Source organism: Myotis nattereri, assembly GCF_964212035.1.
Source record: "Myotis nattereri genome assembly, chromosome: 5".
Lineage (NCBI taxonomy): Eukaryota > Metazoa > Chordata > Mammalia > Chiroptera > Vespertilionidae > Myotis > Myotis nattereri.
In genome coordinates this window covers 32741181-32761753 of record NC_138080.1, presented here as the reverse complement: position 1 = coordinate 32761753, position 20573 = coordinate 32741181, and the positions used below count along the sequence as shown (strand labels likewise).

At 46.7% G+C, this 20573-nt stretch overlaps 1 protein-coding gene across 1 annotated transcript in view; it reads left to right on the top strand.

Annotated features, from left to right (window-relative positions):
• Positions 1 to 1471: 1471 nt before the first annotated feature.
• Positions 1472 to 20573, top strand: part of LOC308520209 (zinc finger protein 558-like) — a gene marked incomplete at its 3' end in the record, with an annotated part of 32201 nt that continues 13099 nt past the window's right edge. The window contains exons 1-5 of the mRNA XM_081092737.1: positions 1472 to 1721; positions 5855 to 5931; positions 10193 to 10306; positions 10805 to 10893; positions 11420 to 11546. Coding sequence (XP_080948863.1) covers positions 10285 to 10306; positions 10805 to 10893; positions 11420 to 11546 — 238 coding nt within the window. The 5' untranslated portion in view covers positions 1472 to 1721; positions 5855 to 5931; positions 10193 to 10284. The remainder of the gene's footprint in view (positions 1722 to 5854; positions 5932 to 10192; positions 10307 to 10804; positions 10894 to 11419; positions 11547 to 20573) is intronic.

Here is a 20573-nt window from a genome sequence, read left to right as displayed (position 1 = left end):
CACGTTTGTGTAATTAAAATCAAGTATGTATGAAAAGCTTAATTTCCCAGAAAATTTTCTATATGTATTACAGTAATTTTAGTTTATAATGAATAGGTCTAATAAGAGTGCATTCACTAGTCACTGAAAGTAAACAAATGCACACAGCGGAGGTGTGGCTTAGGGCAAGTGGGAACATCAGCCGGCAGGGTTAAAACTGCTGCAGTCACCCCAAGCAACAACAGAACCAGGTACCATAGGTGATGCACTGTGGTCACGTGCTAATCATTCGCCCAACATTGTTTATTAGCGGTGACTTGAATTTAATACGTAGACTAGAGCCGTAGATATGTAATAATTTAATCATGTCAGCAAAATTTAACTAGTGTTTTTTTCCCCAACATATGGCCTATTCACCAAAATTTGTTTAAAATAGTGAATAACCAAAAAAAAACAAAAAAGCAAAAAAACAAAACCTGTTAATTATAAGCCAATGTTGGTTAAAAGCATTTTACAATTAACAGGGTTCTGTCACATATGACATATGGACTGGAAATTTTGTCCCTTAAATCTGAAGTCCCACCCTGGCCGGTTTGGCTCAATGGATAGAGCGTCAGCCTGGGGACTCAAGGGTCCCAGGTTCGATTCCGGTCAAGGGCATGTACCTTGGTTGCGGGCACATGCCCAGTTGGGGAGTGTGCAGGAGGCAGCTGATTGATGTTACTAACTCTCTATTCCTCTCCCTTCGTCTCTGTAAAACATCAATAAAATAAATTTTTTTTAAAAAAAATCTGAAGTCCCTTAAATGGAGATTCCCAAAATCGAGGGTTTACTGTAAAGTCCAGGGATCCAGGAAAAGCCCCACCTTGGCCCGCCCCTAGAGCTTTCTTCCCACTGTTCAGCCCTCCTCACCTATTCCAGCCCCATCCCTGCCTCACCCCCACCCCTGGAATGGGTCTTGTCCACCGTCCTGCCCTTCTACTCCAGCCTCACCCTCAGGTCTGGTTCCCGCCCACAGCCTTAACCGGGAATCTGGTCCCCACCCATCACCCAGTCCTCTCCGCCTGGTACCACCTGCATCCCGGTCCCCTTCACAGCCCCACGGGCAAACTGGCCTCCACCCACGGCCACGCCCCCTGGTCCTGGTACCGCCCGCGGTCACGCCCCTGGCCCCTGGTACCACCCACAGCCACGCCCCTGGCCCCTGGTACCACCCGCGGCCACGCCCCCTGGTGCCGCCTGCGGTCACGCCCCTGGCCCCTGGTACCACCCACAGCCACGCCCCTGGCCCCTGGTACCACCGCGGCCACGCCCCCTGGTACCACCCGCGGCCACGCCCCTGGCCCCTGGTACCACCGCGGCCACGCCCCCTGGTCCTGGTACCGCACTAGGCCACGCCCTCTGGCCCCTGACCAGCCCCCACCCCTTGAACAGGTCCTCGCCCACAGCCACGCCCTCTGTGTCTGGCGTCTCCCTGAGCCTAGTTCCGGCCCCAGAAACTAGTCTCTGCTCACACACCGCCCATGGGTCTCTCCCGGCTCCCGCTCGCCTGGATCACCACCTCTGCCCCGAGCCCCCAAGATTCTCGCTCTCCGCGGTGGGCAGCCCGTGACCGGAAGCCCGTGTGAAGCCGCCAGCCCGACACCGGAAGTAGGAGCGCGGGGAGGCGCCGCGGAGGCTGCCGTGGCGACTGGCTTCGTGGTGTGTGCTCCGTCTTCTCTGGGTGGGACGGCGTCCACGTGGTACGGTTGGCCGCAGTGCGCGGGGAGGACGCGGTGAGCTGCGGGTGGTCGGGGCGCTGCAGGGAGGGGCGTGGGCTGAGGGCACCCCGTCCTGGCCAGGGGACTCGCTGTCCCGCCCGGGACCGTTGTCTGCCGGGAGCTGCTGGTACCTCCCAGCTCTGCGCGCCGCTTCCCTCCTTCCGAGCTTCCACCCACCCCAACCCCCTTCCCCCTCGCCGGGTGTGATGATGGCCCCCAGCGGACTTTCAGCCTAGTCCGGAGGCTTTGTTCGGGTTATTACAAGGGCGCGGGGCGGGGCGGGGCGGGTAGGGTACCATTGGCATCTGGAGGGCGGAGGCCGGGGATGCTGCTCCACGACCTCCATGCACAGCCTTCGCAACAAAGAATTATCCAGCCCCAAACGTCAGTAGGGCTGAGCTTAGGAAACCCTGCCCTAGGGCCTTGCAGCCTCTGGGGCTCTGAACGAACTGTGGAAATTGTTTAAAAGTCAGCTGAGCCATGGATACGTCCCCCAAGTGACAAGCCACGTTTAAAGTGACTGGAGTCGCCAAAAACTCTGCAGCCAAATGAGCTGAGCGAGCCAATTGCACACAGCGCGAACCTGCTTTCCCCGCTTGGGGAGCAGCTGGCTGGATGGGCTCAGGAAAATCCAGTCACAGCCAACAATTACACGTTCATCAGTAAATTCAGAAAAGAAACGTGAATGGGATGGCTTTGCCATTCAGTAACTGTATTATGCTCTGTAAAAGGCCTCAAAGGCAATCTTTGTGCTTTTTTTTTTTTTTTTCTCCTCCTCAGACAAGAAAAGCACCTCTAGAGCTCAGGTTTGAGTTGAAACCAGGTTTGAGGCTCACCTTTCCTCACTGATTTAAGAGTCCTGTGTGACCAGGTGAGGGCTGTGTGGAACTTGTGACAACAGGTTCCACCTGCCTCCACTGGGCAGAGAAACTGCTAATGGGCTTTCTTGAGCTCAGATCGGAAACACACAGAGCCACCAAGAATGAGAGAATCTTTTTTTAAAATATATTTGTATTGATTTCAGAAAGGAAGGGAGAGGGAGAGAGAGATAGGAACATCAATGATGAGAGAGAATCATTGATCGGCTGCCCCCCACTGGGAATCGAACCCCCAACCCCAGCATGTGCTCCTGACAGGAATCGAACTCAGGACCCTTCAGTCCACAGGCTGAGGCTTTATCTACTGAGCCAAACCAGCCAGGGCAAGAATGAGAGAATCTTAAGAAAAATTTCTTACGTTTGATGCATTATATTCAAGGGAAAGATAGTAAGATGTGTGTGGCTATATGTATGTAAATAATTCAATAAATACAGTTACCTGAAAATAAATACACATTAAATATGTAAATAACAAAATGTGTAAGAGTACAGAGATATATATTTGCTCACATTATATACTAAAAATGTTGGGATTTTATATATAAGTATAAATATATAATTTTTACATGTATATGAAGTATGACAAGTCATCCAACTAAAGACTAGCAGGAATATTTAGCAACATTCCTCAGTCCTGTTGAGTTTGACTTCTAAAGCTCTATAAATCCTCCACAAAGATTTGAGGGCATCAGGGAGACAAAAAGTTTTTAACTTTTTTATATTAGTAACAGAAATTTAAGTTGACCAACAAACAAATGTATTTTGAACAAGTGGAATTTTTTCTCAATGAGATTTAAAATCATTTGGAGGAATATTAAACAACAACTTACAGATTGAAGGGTAGGGTGCCAGTTTCCAAAGACTGTCCTCCACAACTTGCCTTCTAATAGAAATTAACTTTGTTTCTTGAAACTTTTCTGAAATAACAGTTTGGTGATTCATATTGAAGAGAAGCATTTTAAGTAATTTTATATTCAATTGTTGGGCTTTAATAATTGTGTGTGTGTGTGTGTGTGTGTGTGTGCCTTTTTCATTAGCTTTCCTATATCATTCTTGAGGGTAATATTTGCTTGTCATGCAACAGATCCTTTTGAATGTGCAATTTAGGGGACCAGCCATCCTCATTTATTCGGCTATGAGGAATTTGCCAGGATATAGGAAATTTAGTGTTCAAATCAGGACAGTCATAGGCAAACCAGGATGGTTCATCATCTCCATGAGCGAGGCCCTGAGCCAGATGCAGAGGGACCCTGGAGAACCAAGCAGACCTTGTCTTGCCTCCATGGAATTTACATTCTAAACAATTAATTACATAAGTGATGTGGGAGCTTGGCACAGAGGACTCAACCTGAGGGAATAAGGAAGTCATTTTGAGAAGGCCTGATATTTAGCTTGAGCTAAAATTGGGGCTGGATTTTGCTAGTCATAGAACTAGACTAGCGTGAAGGTGTGGGAGTACATTTAAGAGAGCACTTTGGGTAGAGAGAACTGCCTGAAAACAACCCCAAACGCAGGAGAGCCTGGGGTTCTCCATAAACTGGGGAGACAGGGGTGGCTGAAGCCAAGACAACAACCTAGGGAAGGAGTGTGAGCCAGGCTGGACAGTTGGCAGGCAGGACCAGGTCAGGCATTGCTTTGGACTCTGTTCTAAAGCCAGTGAGCAGACGCTGAAGAGGATGTGTGGTTAGCACTTGGTTTTTGCATGCCGGTTAAAATGGACTTCAGGATTAAGAATGAGGACTTAAGAGGGAAGATAGAAGGTGAAAGGAAGAAGTTTAGGATTAAGATGGTTGTACCCCAGGCCTGGATAATGGCTGTGGAGGAGGAAAGAAGTAGAAAAAAAAGAGACCTTGGAGTTTAGAACTAAGAGAATATTATGATGCTTCCATTCATGCATGCATTTGTCAGGTAGCACAGAGCATTTACTATGCTCCTAGCTCCTGTCCATGCAGACCTGCAGGCATCACCCTCTCCCAGGTCCATGTTTTCACCCCACTTTGCCACTCACAGGTCCGCCCCTCCACATCCGAAAGAAAGTCAGGCCTGGGTATATGTAGGACTCCTCTGTCCACCACGGTGGCCATTAGCCACGTGCCGCCATTTCAATTAAACCAATGAAAAATACAACTAAAAACTCATTTTCTCAGTCCCAATGACCATATTTCAAGTGATCAGTAGCCACCTGTGGCTAGTGGCTGCCACACTGGACAGAGCAGAATTAAAGAACATTTCTGTCACTGACAGTTCTGTTAGGCAACACTGGTGTGAAGAGGCCCTTTCTCTGTGACCTTCCCAGCACCAGCATATCCAAGAGGAGATAGGAGTCTCTGAATCTGTAACCTGAGCAGAGTCCCCTTCTGCCCTCACGTGAACTCCAACTGCCAAAAGACCTCGAAGGGGTACTTGGGGTCTGAAAGTGTCCCAGGAAACTTGCCAGTGTCCTCTCCTCTCGGGGCTCTGTGAGCTGGGTGGATCCTTGCCAGGAGCCAGTCCATCCTTGCTGCTTGACACAGTCGCTGCAGGGAAGAAACATCTGCACAGCATATGTTTCAAGGGACCTGGTGTATATGGCATACTGTTCTTAATATGTTTGCTCACCTTCTTGGCGCTATGTGTTTTAACCAAGGTCACCTCTCCGAGAAAGGTTGTTTCCCCAGGTAGGGATTTTTCCCTGAAGTTAGGGAGGGAATAAAACCCCTTAACTAAGTGCTAGGCGGGTAATCACTTTAACTACGAACAATCATGCTTAAGCTACATAATCTTTACTCCCTGGAATGGAGATAAGAAACGCCCTAACCTTTAGAATAGAGATTGATAGGATTGGAATCAACTGGTATAAATACAGATGTAACAAGACAACAGGACACAGAACACAGACACAGAACCTGGCGAGAGAACATGGCAACAGAACCTGGCAACAGAACATGGCAGGAGAACCCGGATAGAACCTGGCTGGAGAACCTGGCTAGAGAACCTGGTGACAGAACTTGGCTGGAGAACCTAGACACAGAACCTGGCTGGAGAACCTAGCAAGAGAACATGGCTAGAGAACCTAGACACAGTACTTGGCTGGAGATCCTAGACAGAACTTGGCTGGAGATCCTGGCTAGGCTGCTGATCAACTGAACGCTGTCTCCGTGTCATTCCTTCTTCGCCGACTCCGTCCACACCTTTGGGGACCCCTGGACCTGCTGGGGTTGGACCCCAGCAGATCCTACCTCTTCTCTTTCTCCTCAGCTCAGTGACTGTGACTCTTCCTAACTACAAATTGGGTGCCTGGTGGGGAGAAAAGAGCCATCCTCCACCTGCAGCAGGTAAGGAAATTCTGCCACAGTCGTGTGGGTCTGCTGGACTCACACCAAGGCTCAGGGAGGGTTTGATTGAGAGGCTGTATTAGTTTCCTATAGCTGCTGTAAAATTATCATAAACTTTGTGGCTTAATGCATTACAAATTTATTTTCCTGTGGTTCTGGAGGTCAGAAATCCTAAATGAGTTGGCTGGACTGCATTCCTTCAAGAGTCTCTGGGGAGAATCCATTCCCGTGCCTTGATCTTCATATAGAGGCTGCCTGCATTGTTTCCTTGGCTTAATGCTTCTCTTTTCATCTTCAGAGCTAGCAGTGTAGCATCTTCCAGTCTCTCTCTCCGACCTCTGTTTTCATCATCACATCTCTTTTGCAGATCCGGACCCTCCTGCTTCTCTTTTATAAGGACCCTTGTGATGACATTGGGCCCACCTGGCTAATTCAGGATCCTCTCCCCATCTCAAGATCTTGACCTTGATCACATCTGTAAAATTCTTTGCCTTATAAGGTAGCACATTCACAGGTTCTGCGCAGTGGACATCTTTGGAGCAGGAGTGTTAGCCTGTCTATCATACAGGCCCAGGAGTCATCGACTCCCTACAACTCCTTTTCACCTGGCCCCACTCACTCTTAGTGTCTTATGTTCCCCTCTCTGTACACACTCACACCATTTATTGCTTTCATCTCTTAGTTGCAGGGAGGATACACATAGAGACCTCAAGAAGCTAGTTTTATGGAATTATATTTTATTCTGTTACTACATTCTATATATGCTGCTTGGTATTTTGATTTTTTTTTTCACTTAAATTTATTGAAGATAAGAATTTATCAATACATAGAAATTGTCTTTTTCTTTTTTTGGCTGCATGTTTCTTCATGATGTGGGTATCCCATAGTTTATTGAACTGATTCCCTATTGATGGTCATTTGTGTTGTTTCCAATCCTTTGATATTACGGTATAATAAGGCCACAGTGAATACTCTCGCTGTTCTGTGCTGATCTCGCTGATCTGTGCCTATTAATAACCAATGTTGAAATAGATTCCTAGAAGTTCTAGACCAGCCCTTGTGGTTCTGATTATGATTGCCCTTCACCAATAACTATGAGGAAACTGAAAAGATACAGGTTAACGACTTACATGACCTAGAAAGCACACCTTAGCCCACACAGGAATGTCATAGGTAGAGAGAGTTCATGGGCCTAGGGTTCTGCTTTTATTGGGATGTAGGGTGGGGGCCTAAGGTTCATGGGTTCACTCTTTATTGGTGAATTTAAAACATAAGAACAAGAATTTGAAGTGCAGGAAGAGGAAACAAACAGGTAGTCCAAATGGTCAGTAATTAAAATCAATCAAGATCTCTAAAATAAAGAGCCTCTGTATCAGAGGCAGCTGGCCTCTTTATGTAGTCCTGCGATTGCCAGATGTGTTTTTTAGAGACAGCTGTATTTGTACTGGATGCCTCTTTGAAACGGATGTTGTCTTGGAATCAAAGCTTAAGTCAGGCATTTGCATTACAAAAAAAGGAAAAAATGTCAGGGTTTACACTAAACTCACCCAGGTCTTTTAGAATGTGTGTTACTGTTGCAATAGATCCCTAGAAGTTCCATTGACAGTGAAAGAGTAAATGTTTTTGCTTTTGCTTGACATTGACAAATTCCTTCCATAGGAGTTGTACCCCAGCAATGTATGAGAGTGCATTTCCATACAGCCTTGCCCATAGAAGAAGTGGCCCGCCATGTCTTTGTTGATCTGACTGATAGAACTGGTGTCAGTGTAGTTGCAGTCCACATCTCTGTGAATAAGATTATTGGTGGTTCTACCACTTGGATTGGTAGTGGTAGAAACAAATTATACTGTGTTGAGGAGTGAGTGGGACATGAGGAAATGAGACAGAGTGAAAACACTGAGAGGCAGAGATGGGGCAGTAACTGGAAAGAAAACTGCTATTAGACGTATTTCATTACTAAATACTGCATTCGATTTAATGGTGAGAGTCTAGTAGAGTGGGAGAGCTTGGAGGGAAGGGTAAACAAGAAGTCATCAATAGTGTACAGCTCCTAAGGGCAGGTGAGATGGGACACAACAAAGCTGTAGACTCTGGCCTTGTAAAGAAGGGGAGACAGCTCCTGGTTTCTAACAGAAGAGCGGCAGGAAACGACGTTCAGATTGTCATTTTGACATCAGGAAGGTAGCATCCTCTCATGATGATCACTTTGAGAAGTAGGATGTGGGGCCATCTGCTGAAGGTCAGGGTATATTCCTTACCTGTTGCTGCTAAGCTTAGTCACTTAAAATAATAGTAGTCATTTCCTGTCTCACAGTTTTTGTAGTTCAGGAATTCATCTTAGGTTCAAGGTTCTGGCTCAGGGACTTCGGTGATTTCTTTTTCTTTTTTTCTGAAGAATTCTTTTTTTTTTTAATGCTCTATTTTTTTTCTTTATTGATTAATGTATTACATATGTGTCCTTATCCCCCCCATTGCCCCCCGACCCCCTCTTTCATGATTTCTTAGCCAGGTATCAGCTGAAACTGCAGTCATCTGAAGGCTTGACGGGAGCTGAAGGATTCGCTTTCAAGGTGGTTCACGCACATGCTGGCATTTGTGCTGGCTGTTGGAGAGAGGCCTCAGTTCCTCTCCAAGTATCTCTCACCACAGGACCACGTGCGTGTCCTTGCAGCATGGCTACCCCTTGAGCAGTAGTTTTCAACCTTCTGGCCCTTTAAATACAGTTCCTCATGTTGTCACCCAACCTTAAAATTATTTTCGTTGCTACTTCATAACTGTAATGTTGCTCCTGTTATGAATTGTAATGTAAATATCTGATATGCAGGATGGTCTTAGGCGACCCCTGTGAAAGGGTCGTTCGACCGCCAAAGGGGTCGCGGCCCACAGGTTGAGAACCGCTGCCCTAGAGCAAGCAGTGCAAGAGACCAAGGTGGAAACTGCTGTGCCTTTTAGGACGCAGACTTAGAAGTCACCTCCACAGTATTTTATTAGTCACACAGCTCAGCCCTAGTTGAATGCAGGCGTGACTATCAGGAGGCTTGAATCATTAAGGCTATATAGGAAGCTGATTGCCATAGAGGGAAAAGGAGAGATTTAAAGAGATTAGAAAGGTTTGATTAGTAGGAAGCTCCATTGACTTACAGGATTGTCCTGCAGGGTTGAGGGCTCTTTTCATGTTGGTGATCATGTTTGTCTAAAGGTGACAATAGCTCAGTTCTCCTGCAGGCTGGTCTGCCCAAGTGCTGTCACAGAGCAGGCAGATGATTGGAATCATGTGGTCAGAGTTCTGCCGGAGCACTGTGAAGGTGGGGGTTAGGGATAAGGAAATTTGTGGAAATGAGGGACATTGTAATCCAGGCTGGGTAAGCATGAAATGAGAGAAGGTGACCAAGGGTAGCAAGAAGGTAGGACAGTAGGTGGACTGAGTTCTTTATGTAGTAGAAGACACATGTAGTGAAAGGAAAAAATGAGTGAACAAAGTGAAAATTGGGGAGGTTGTGTTCAGAAAGAGGGAAATTTCTGAACTATTGTTCTGGATAGTGAAGCAGTGTCAGGTGATGAGCAAGCCCAGGGTGGTGCCCATAGAAATGTGTGGCAAAGGTGGAGTAAAGCAAACTCATAACACAGTGAGTCTGAGATTATCTGAGTGAAATGGGACTGGAGCTGAAAGAATAATGGAAGTCAGGTGCCCAAGTCTCAAGTGAATAGGGTTTGAAGGTGGGAATGTGATTGTGACAACCACATGGATGAGACTGAGTGAATCTGAGAATTTAAAAGGAGGTGGAGCAGCCCCTGGCTGGTGTGGCTCAGTTGGTTGGAGAGTTGTCCCGTGCACTGGAGGGTCACGGGTTCGATTCTTGGTCAGAGCACATACCTAGGTTTTGGGTTCAATCCCTAGTCAGAACGCATATGGAAGGCAACCGATCAATGTTTGTCTCACATCCATGTTCCTCTCTTTCTCTCTTTCCCTCTCTCTCTGAAATAAAATTTTTTTAAAAAAATATTGCCTCGGGTGAGGATTAAAATAAGTAAATAATAAAATGGGGTGGGGCAGTAATGTACTGGTCTTACCATGGTGGACAGAAGACAAGTTTTGCCATCACACAGCCCTGGGTTTATCAACTGCTAGGCAAAATAAAGGCCCAATAGCAGACATTGCATTTTGAAGGAGAACATGATGGGCGGCTAAGATAGATTTGTCCTCAGTAACCTAGAGAAAGAGAAAAGCTATGACTTTTTCATATTATCTTATTTATTCCAGACGGCATTGTGGGAGTAAGAAGAGAAGCTTCCTGGTTTTCCCATTGCTCTGTTGTTTAGGAAAATTTACTGGCTGAATCATAGGATCTTGTCATGGTTCTATTCCCCACCTCTGGTAAGTTGTGGGGTCCCAGCAGCTCTCAGAGGCCAGGTGTTAAAGGCTCCTGTACCGCCGAGGAGGTCGGGGAGGGGCTGAGCAGGTGAGGCAGGAGTGGAGCTCGGAGGTCACTGGTACCTAATTAGGTTTTGGGTATTTGGGATTTCAATAGTTTGTGTGACTGTGGAGATGTTATCTGTGTGGTAAATGTGCAGGAGCTTTTGAATTTTATCTCTAATTCTTTTTATAAACCTGATTAAATGACAGTGATGTCCCTTGGATTTTCAAATTCTGTGAAACGTGAATAATCTCTTCTCAAGTGCAGTACGACTCTTGAGCTGTTTTCTGGCCCTGGTAAGACAGGGCTCTGCTCTGGTTTTTTAATGAAAGGGTGTGTGTGTGTGTGTGTGTGTGTGTGTGTGTTGATTCACAGGTAGGAGGTGAGTTTGTGAGGGTTAGAGTATAGATACACCTGGATTCTTGTGACTTATTTATGACTCATTTCTACTTCTCCAGTTCAGTCGTCCCTGTACCCAGCACCCGCTCAAAAAGGATGCACAGAGGAGGAAGGGTTTGTTAATGGCTTCCTGACAAGCTGGTTGCCGGTGAGTCATATGTTTCTTTTTCCATATCATTATTTTTTGGCCAAAGTTGAACTTACTATCTTTCAATGACCTGGAGCCTCACAGCCAAACCAGATCTTCAGGCATCCAGGATCTCTGAGCATCTAATGGAGGGTGAGAGACTGCTCAAACAAAGTCAGTATATGTCAGTATTTACTCCATTGCAAAGTTTCCTGCAGGGTCACTCTCTCATGTTCTGCTGATAGTTTCTAAGGGGACATTAAGGAAAGACAGGACCGTTTCCTAAACTCAAGCAATTGATGGTGGCCATTAGAAATCATTCATACGTTTACCAAATATTTCTGATTTCTGCAATGTCTCAGGCCTGTGTTCAACCTTTGAGTGTGAGGGCTGAGTCCAAAAGCAAATTAGAGTAGAGCCCAGAACTCTGAGATACAAAATACACCTTCTGCTTTGAATTGCCGGTCCCCACTCTTGCCATCTTGGCCCTTTTCCTGTATAACGTCAGTGGTCCTTGGCTAAGCCATAATGTTTTCGATGACTTTAGGACATGGTGACCTTCAAGGATGTGGCCGTAGAGTTTACCCAAGAGGAGTGGGCATTGCTGGAACCTTCTCAAAAAACACTGTACAAAGATGTGATGCTGGAGAACTGCAGGAACCTGGCATCGCTTGGTAAGCCTGACACCATTCCTGCACTTATTTCTTAACTCAAGCAACAAGTCTTTCCTTTTTTTTTAAATTGAGGCACCATTCATATAACATAAAATTTACTATCATAACCATTTTAAAATATACAATTCAGTGGCTTTGATGTATTCACAGTGTTGTGCAACCATCAGCACTAATTGTCTTCACCACTAAAAGAAACTCACACCCATTAAGTGCCAATACTCATTACATTCCCCACTCCCAACTGCTGGCAACCACTAATTTGCTTTCTGTCTCTATGAATTCGCCTATTTTAGAACATTTTATATCATCAGCTCATGAAATATGTGATCTTTGTGTCTGGCTTCTTTCAGGCAGTATAATGTATAAAGGTTTGGCTGTGTTATAGTATGTATCTCATTTATGCCTTTGTATGACTGAATAATATTTCATTTTGTGGGTATACAATTTTTTGTTTACCCATTCAATGGTTGCTAAACATTTGGGTTGTTGCCACATAACAGGTTATTATAAATAATACTGCTATGCATTTTTATATACAAGTTTTTATTTAAACCTATGTTTTCATGTCTCTTGGGTATATATCTAGGAATGGAATGCTGGGTCACATCCTATCTAATAATAGACAAACATGGTAATAACCATACCTTCGCTATGCCTCCCATTGGCTAATCAGCAAGATATGCAAATTAACCGCCAACAAAGATGGCGGTTAATTTGCATACATAGGCGCGAAGCGGCAGAGCAAAGACTGAAGGTGGCTCCTGCCGGAGCAGTGAAGACTGAAGGCGGCTCCCCTGGAGCGAAGGCCTGGGTGCCGGGTGCTGGAGGAAAACTGGTGCTGGCAGCCAGGAGAAGGGAAGGCCTATTGCACGAATCTTTTCGTGCAACAGGCCTGTAGTATTACTATATTTAGCTTATTAAGAAACAGCCAAACTGTTTCCCCAGCATCTGTACCAACATATGAGTTCAGATTTCTCCACATCTTCCCCAACATTTGTTTTTGTTTTTTTATGATAGCCATTCGTATGGGTATGAAGTGGCATCTTGTTTTGATTTGCATTTCATCTTGATGACCTTGAACATTTTTCCCTTTCCTTGTTAACTATTTGTATATCTTCTTTGAAGAAATGTTTATTCAGGTCCTTTTAAATTTGGTTATCTTTTTGTTCTTGGGTTGTAAAAGTTCATTATATATCTTGAATACTATACCCTTATTCAGAATATGATTTGCAAATAATTTCTCCCATTCTGTGGTGTCTTTCCATTTTCTTTTTTTAATTTAATTTTTTAAATTTTAGTACAGCTGGTATGTAATATTATATTGGTTATATGAGTTTCAGGGTACAGTATAATGATTTGATATTTCTATACCTTACAATGTGATCACCCCACTAATTCTAGTAATAATCTGTCACCATACAAACCTATCACAATATTATTGGCTATATTCCTTTTTCATCCATCCTCCCAACCCCCTCCCTTCTGGCAACCATCCCTTTGGTCTATGTTTCTATGAGTCTGTTTTTGTTTTGTTTGTTCCTTTGTTTTTGAGATTCCATGTATAAGTGTAACCATACAGTGTTTGCCTTTCTCTACCTGACTTATTTCATATAGCATAATACCCTCTTAGAGTAGTGATGGCGAACCTATGACACGTGTGTCAGAGGTGACACGCGAACTCATTTTTTTGGTTGATTTTTCTTTGTTAAATGGCATTTAAATATCCTATCTAATAAAAGAGAAACATGGTAATTAGCGTACGACCGCTACCCTTCCCATTGTCTAATCAGGGCGATATGCAAATTAACTGCCAGCCAAGATGGCGCCGGCAGCCAGGCAGCTTGAAACTAACATGAGGCTTGCTTGTTTCAGTGACAGAGGAAACCAACGTTCCCGCCTGCCTTGCCGGCCTCTGAGCCTGCAGTTTGAAACATTGTAACAAATATAGAAGCTAAACAAAACCCCAGAAACCTGCTTTCAGCGAGCCGGGATCTCAGAGCTGGAGTTATACATTGTTTCGATTATAGAACCCAAACAAACCAGATACCTGCTTTCAGCAGCAGAGGCCTGAGAGCTGGAACCAGAGCTAAAGCTGGCCCAGAATAAAAAGAAAAAGAAAAAAAGGAGCAGTTGGGAGCTTCAGCCCTCAGCCCCTCACCCAGACTGGCCAGGCACCCCCATGGAGACCCCTACCCTGAAGGGTGTGTGACCAGCTGCAAACAGCCATCATCCCCTCACCCAGGCTGGCCAGGCACCCAAGTAGGGACCCCCACCCTGATCCAGGACACCCTTCAGGACAAACCAGCCAGCCCCACCATGCACCAGGCCTCTATCCTATATAATAAAAGGGTAATATGCCTCCCAGCACTGGGATCAGCGGAGCCGCGAGGCCTCCCAGCATCGGGATCAGCGGAGCCGCGAGGCCTCCTGGCACTGGGATCAGTGTGACAGGGGGTAGCGCCCAAACCCCCTGATCGCCCTGCAGCTCTGTGTGTGACAGGGGGCGGGGCCACAACCTCCCTCTCCGCCCTGCTCTGTGACAGGGGAAGGCGCCCCAAACTCCTGATCAGCCCTCCTCTGTGCCTGATACGGGGGAGCTCCACAAACCCCTGATCGCCCTGCGGCTCTGTGTGTGACAGGGTGCGGTGCCCCAACCACCCCCCCACGCCCCGGGCCTTGCTCTGTGTGTGACAGGGTAGAGCAGGGGTGGGCAAACTTTTTGATTCGAGGGCCACAATGGGTTCTTAAACTGGACCGGAGGGCTGGAACAAAAGCATGGATAGAGTGTTTGTGTGAACTAATATAAATTCGAAGTAAACATCATTACATGAAAGGGTACGGTCTTTTTTTTTTTAGTTTTATTCATTTCAAACGGGCCGGATACAGCCCGCAGGCCGTAGTTTGCCCACGGCTGGGGTAGAGCCATAACCGCCCCATCGGCCCTGCCCTGAGTGTGACAGTGGCGGTGCCCCAACCCCCTGATCGGCCCTGCTCTGTGGGTGACAGCAGGCGGTGCCCCAACTCCCCTATCGGCCCTGCTCTGTGCATGACAGGGGGGAGCTCCCCAACCCCCTGATCAACCCTGCTCTGTGCGTGACGGGGGAGCTCCCCAACCCCCCTGATGGGCCCTGCTCTGTGCGTGACAGGGTAAGGAGCCCCAACCCCCCAATGGGTCCTACTCTGTGCGTGACAGGGGGCAGCGCCCCAACCCCCGGATTGGCCCTGCTCTGTGCATGACGGGGTGACGCCGCAACCTCCCCATCGACCCTGCCTTGAGTGTGACGGGGCGGTGCCCCAACCCCCTATCGGCCTTACCCTGAGCGTGACTGAGGGTGGCATTGCAACCTCCTGATCCGCCCTGCTCTGTGCATGACGGGGCGGTGCCCCAACTCCCCAATCAGCCCTGCTCTGAGCCCGACCAGGGGCTGCACCTAGGGATTGGGCCTGCCCTCTGCCACCCGGGAGCAGGCCTAAGCCAGCAGGTCGTTATCTCCCGAGGGGTCCCAGACTGCGAGAGGGCACAGGCCAGGCTGAGGGACCCCCCCTTTCCCCCGAGTGCACAAATTTTTGTGCACCGGGCCTCTAGTATAAAATAAATATCAAAAATATAAGTCTTTGTTTTACTATGGTTGCAAATTTCAAAAAATTTCTATATGTGACATGGCATCAGAGTTAAGTTAGGGTTTTTCAAAATGCTGACATGCCGAGCTCAGAAGGTTCGCCATCACTGCTCTAGAGTCATCCATGTTGTCACAAATGGCAAGATTTTATTCTTTTTTATTGCTGCGTAATATTCCATTGTATATATGTACCTCATTTTTGTTACCCATTCTTCTGTTGATGGACACCTAGGTTGCTTCCATATATATTATGGCTATTGTAAATAATGCTGCAATGGGCATAGGGATGCATGTATCTTTTCAAATTAGTGTTTTTGGTTTCTTTGGGTAAATACCCAGAAATGGAATTGCTGGGTTGTATGGTATATCTATTTTTAGATTTTTGAGGATTCTCCATACTATTTTCCATAGGGGCTGCATCAGTTTGCAGTCCCAGCAAGTGCACAAAGGATCCAGGACTTTCGTTTGTTGGAAGTATTTTTATTATTCCTTTGATCTCATTAGCTGTAATCAGTCTGCTCAGATTTTCTGTTTCTTTTGATTCAGTTTTAGAAGATTTTATGTATACTAGGAGGCCCAGTGCATGAAGTTTGTGCATGGGTAGGGTCCCTAGGCCTGGCTGGTGATCAGGGCTGATTGGAGCCTTCCTTTCCCGACTGCCGGCTCTCAGCCAGGGCTTTCCTTTCCTGGCTGCCAGCTGCCGTCCAGGGCCTTCCTTTGTTCCACACCATCCCCTGGTGGTCAGTGCACATCATAGCGAACGATCAAACTCCCAGTCGAACTCCCGAGGGGACACTTTGCATATTAACCTTTTATATATATAGATGGCATGATGCTTCAACCACCTAAGCCACTTGGCCAAAGTTAATTTTTATATGGTTTGGAGGAAGTGTCAACTCCACTGTTTTGCAAAAGTTGCCCCAAAACTTTTGAAGAATAGACTATTCTTTTCCTCATTACGGTTTTTTGCACCCTTGTCAAAAATTATTTGACCATAGTCGTATGAGTTTTTGTACACTCAATTCTATTCCATTGATCTATATGTTTGGCCTTGTGCTAGTACCTCCTGTCTTCATTACCATTTCTTTGTAATGTAAAGTAAGTTTTGATATCAGGAAGCATGAGTGTCTCTTTCTTCTTTTTCAAAACTGTTTTGTCTGTTAAGGATCCCTTGCAATTTCATATGAATTTTAGGATCAGCTTGTCCATTTTTGCAAAAACAAACAAACAAACAAAAAACTGTTGGAATTCCGATAGTGATTACATTGAATCTGTAGATCGATGTGATTGGGTATTGTCATCTTAACAATATTAAGTTTTCCAATTATATATCCTTTTGTTATTCATCTGTAATAAGATTCTACTATGGTCAGATAAGATACGTTGTATGATTTCTTTGTTATTATTTATTCAGACTTGTTTTGTGTCCTAACATATGGTCTCTTCTGAAGAATGTTCCATATACACTTGAGATGAATATGTATTCTGTTGTTGGATGGATTGTTTTATATGTCTACTAGAGGCCCAGTGCATGAAATTCGTGCACTGGGGTGGGGGTGTCCCTCAGCCCAGCCTGCACCCTCTTGCAGTCTGGGAGCCTTCGGGGATGCCCGACGGCCGCAGAGGCAGGAGAGGCTCCTGCCACCACTGCTGTACTCGCTACCCATGAGCCTGGCTTCTGGCTGAGCTGCTCTCCCCTCCTGTGGGAGTGCACTGACCACCAGGGGGCAGCTCCTGTGTTGAGCGTCTGCCCCTGGTGGTCAGTGCATGTCATAGTGAGTGGTCATTCTGCCATTCGGTTGATTTGCATATTAGCCTTTTATTATATAGGACTAGAGGCCCAATGCACAAAAATTTGTGCACTGGTCGGGGGGGGGGGTGCCCCTCAGCCCCACTTGTGCCCTCTCACAGTCTGGGGGACCCCTCGGGAGATAACGACCTGCTGGCTTAGGCCCGCTCTCAGGTGGCAGAGGGCAGGCCCAATCCCTAGGTGCAGCCCCTGGTCGGGCTCAGAGCAGGGCCAATTGGGGAGTTGGGGTGCCGCCCCCTGTCATGCACAGAGCAGGGCGGATCGGGAGGTTGCAATGCCACCCCCAGTCACACTCAGGATAGGGCCGATTGGGGGGTTGGGGTGCCGCCCCTCTCACACTCAAGGCAGGGTCGATGGGGAGGTTGTGGCACCACCCCCTGTCATGCACAGAGCAGGGCCAATCAGGGGGTTGGGGTGCTGCCCCCTGTCACGCACAGAGCAGGGCCCATCAGGGGGATTGGGGCTCCTTACCCTGTCACACACAGAGCAGGGCCGATCAGGGGGGTTGGGGCTCCGTACCCTGTCACACACAGAGCAGGGCCAATCAGGGGGTTAGGGAGCTCCCCCCTGTCACGCACAGAGTAGGGCCGATGGGGAGGTTGTGGCTCCACCCTGTCACACACAGAGCAGGGCCCATCAGGGTGTTGGGGCACCGCCCCCTGTCACACACAGAGCAGGGTGGATCAGGGGGTTGGGGCACCGCCCGCTGTCACCCACAAAGCAGGGCTGATCAGGGGGTTGGGGCACACCCCCCCGTCACACTCAGGGCAGGGCCGATGGGGAGGTTGCGGCTCCACCCCGTCACACACAGAGCAGGGCCCATGGGGTGGTTGGGGCGCCGCACCCTGTCACAAACAGAGGGCAGATCGGGAGGTTGTGGCCCCGCCCCCTGTCACACACAGAGCCGCAGTGCGATCAGGGGGTTTGGGCACTGCCCCCTGTCATGCTGCTCCAGGGGCCAGGAGGCCTCGCAGCTCCGCTGATCCCAGTGCTGCGAGGCCTTGCGGCTCTGCTTGACACAGGGCCAGTGAAGCCTCGCTGCTCCTCTGATCCCGGGGCTGGGAGGCTTCGCTGATCCCTGTGCCAGGAGGCCTCGCGGCTCCACTGATCCCGGTGCCAGGAGGCCTCACAGCTCTGCTGATCCCAGTGCTGGAGGCATATTACCCTTTTACTATATAGAATAGAGGCCTGGTGCCTGGGTGGGGGCCGGCTGGTTTGCCCTGAAGGGTGTCCTGGATCAGGGTGGGGGTCCCGCTTGGGTGCCTGGCCAGCCTGGATGAGAGGATGATGGCTGTTTGCAGCTGGTCACACCCCCTTCAGGGTGGGGATCCCCACTGGGGTGCCTGGCCAGTCTGGGTGAGGGGCTGAGGGCCGTTTTCAGGCTGGCGGGTGACTGAAGCTCCCAACCCCTCCTTTTTTTCTTTTTTCTTTTTATTCTGGGATTTATTTACCTTCTATGGCTGTCACTGGAACTGAGAGCTGGCTTTAGCTCTGAGGCTTGGCTCCAGCTCTGAGGCCTCGGCTGCTGAAAGCAGGTATCTGGTTTGTTTGGCTCCTATAATCGAAACTCTGTTGCAACTCCAGCTCGGCTGGCTGGCTGAAAGCATGGGGTTTGTTTAGCGTCTATAATTTCAACATTGTTTCTTAGAGTGCAAGCTCAGAGCCCAGCAGCGGCAGGCAGGGAACCTTGGCTTCCTCCATCACTGGAGCAAGCAAGCCTCCTGTTTGCTTCAGCTGCCTGGCTGCCAGCCGCCATCTTGATTGGCAGTTAATTTGCATATCGCCCTGATTAGTCAATGGGAAGCGTGTCAGAGGTACAGTTAATTACCATGTTTGTCTATTATTAGATAGGATTAGGTCCAATTAGTGTATAGGATTAGCGAAGTCCTCTGTTCCCTTGTTGGTCTTCTAACTAGTTTCTGCCTATTATTCAATGTGGTATGTTGAAGTCTGCAACTATTACTATAGTCTTTATTTCTCCCTTCAATTCTGTCAATTTTGAATTTATATATTTTTGAGCTCTGTTGTTAGGTACATATATGTCTCTGTTATATCTTCTTGATGAAGTTGTCTTTTTATTATTAATATCTTTCTTTGTGTCTTATAGAAATTTTTGTCTAAACATCTATTTTGCCTGAACTTAATATAGCTACACAATCTCTCTTTTATCTGCTGTTTTCATGGAATAATTTTTCCCAGCAGTTGCCAAAACCAGTTTGGCTCAGTGGATAGAGCGTCGGTCTGCGGACTGAAAGGTCCCAAGTTTGATTCCGGTCAAGGGCATGTACCTTGGTTGCAGGCATATCCCCAGTAGGAGATGTGCAGGAGGCAGCTGATCAATGTTTCTCTCTCATCGATGTTTCTAACTATCTCTCTCCCTTCCTCTCTGTAAAAAATCAATAAAATATATTTAAAAAAAAAAATTTTCCCGGTAGTTGACTTTCAACCAATTAATGTCTTTAGATGTAAAGTGAGTGTCCTATAGATAGCATATAATTGGATGATTGTTTTGTCCACTCTGCCAAAATCTGCCTTTTAGTTGGACACAGATTAATCCATTTACATGTAAGATAATCCTATATAATAAAAGTGTAATATTCTAAGTGTCTGACCAGTTGCTATGATGCACACTGACCACAAAGGGGAAGACGTTCTGACCAGTAGGTTAGCTTGCTGCTGGGGTCTAGCTGATGGGGACTGGGCAAGAGGGCCCCAATTGCCGGCCAGGTCAAGGGACCCCACCTGTGCACAAATTCGTGCACTGGGCCTGTAGTTACTGATGAAGAAGAACCTGTTTATGCCATTTTGTTATTTGTGTTTTATTTGTTCCTCAATTCCTCCATTATTATTTATTTTTTTGTGTTCTGTATTTTCTAGTGGGCCATTTTAATTCCCTGCTCATTTTTTGTTCAGTTTAGTTTTATTTTTTTATTGAATTTATTGGGGTGACATTGGGGTTTTTTTTTAGTTATTTTTAGTGGCTGTCCTGGGGATTATAATTAACATTTTAATTTATAATTATTTTGATTTAATACCAACTTTGTTCAATAGCATACCAAAGTTTTGTTCCTATATAGCTATACCATGCATATCCCCTCCCTCACTTTATAATGCTTTATCACCCCTTATATTTTATACATTGTGTGGCTATTAACATAGATTTACAATTATTGGTTTAAGCATTTCTCTCTCTTTTTTTTTAATCCTCACCCAAGGATATTTTTCCACTGATGTTTAGAGAGAGTGGAAGGGAAAGAGACAGAAAAAGAGAGAAACATCGATGTAAGAGAGAGGGTTACCTCTTGCATGCTCCCCAGCCAGGGCCTGGGTCAGGGAGGAGCCTGCAACTGAGGTACATGCCCTTGACTGGAATCAAATCCAGGACCCTTCAGTCCACAGGCCGACGCTCTATCCACAGAGCCAAACTGGCTAGGGCAGCATTTCTTTTAAGTCATATAGGAAAAAAGAGTTACAGAACAGAAATGAAGGCGTTATAAACCTCTCAAAAAGCAATTGTCATTGACAATTATATTTACCTATGTATTTTCCTTATCAGTGTTGTTTATTTCTTTTTGTGGATTTGAGTAATAATTCATT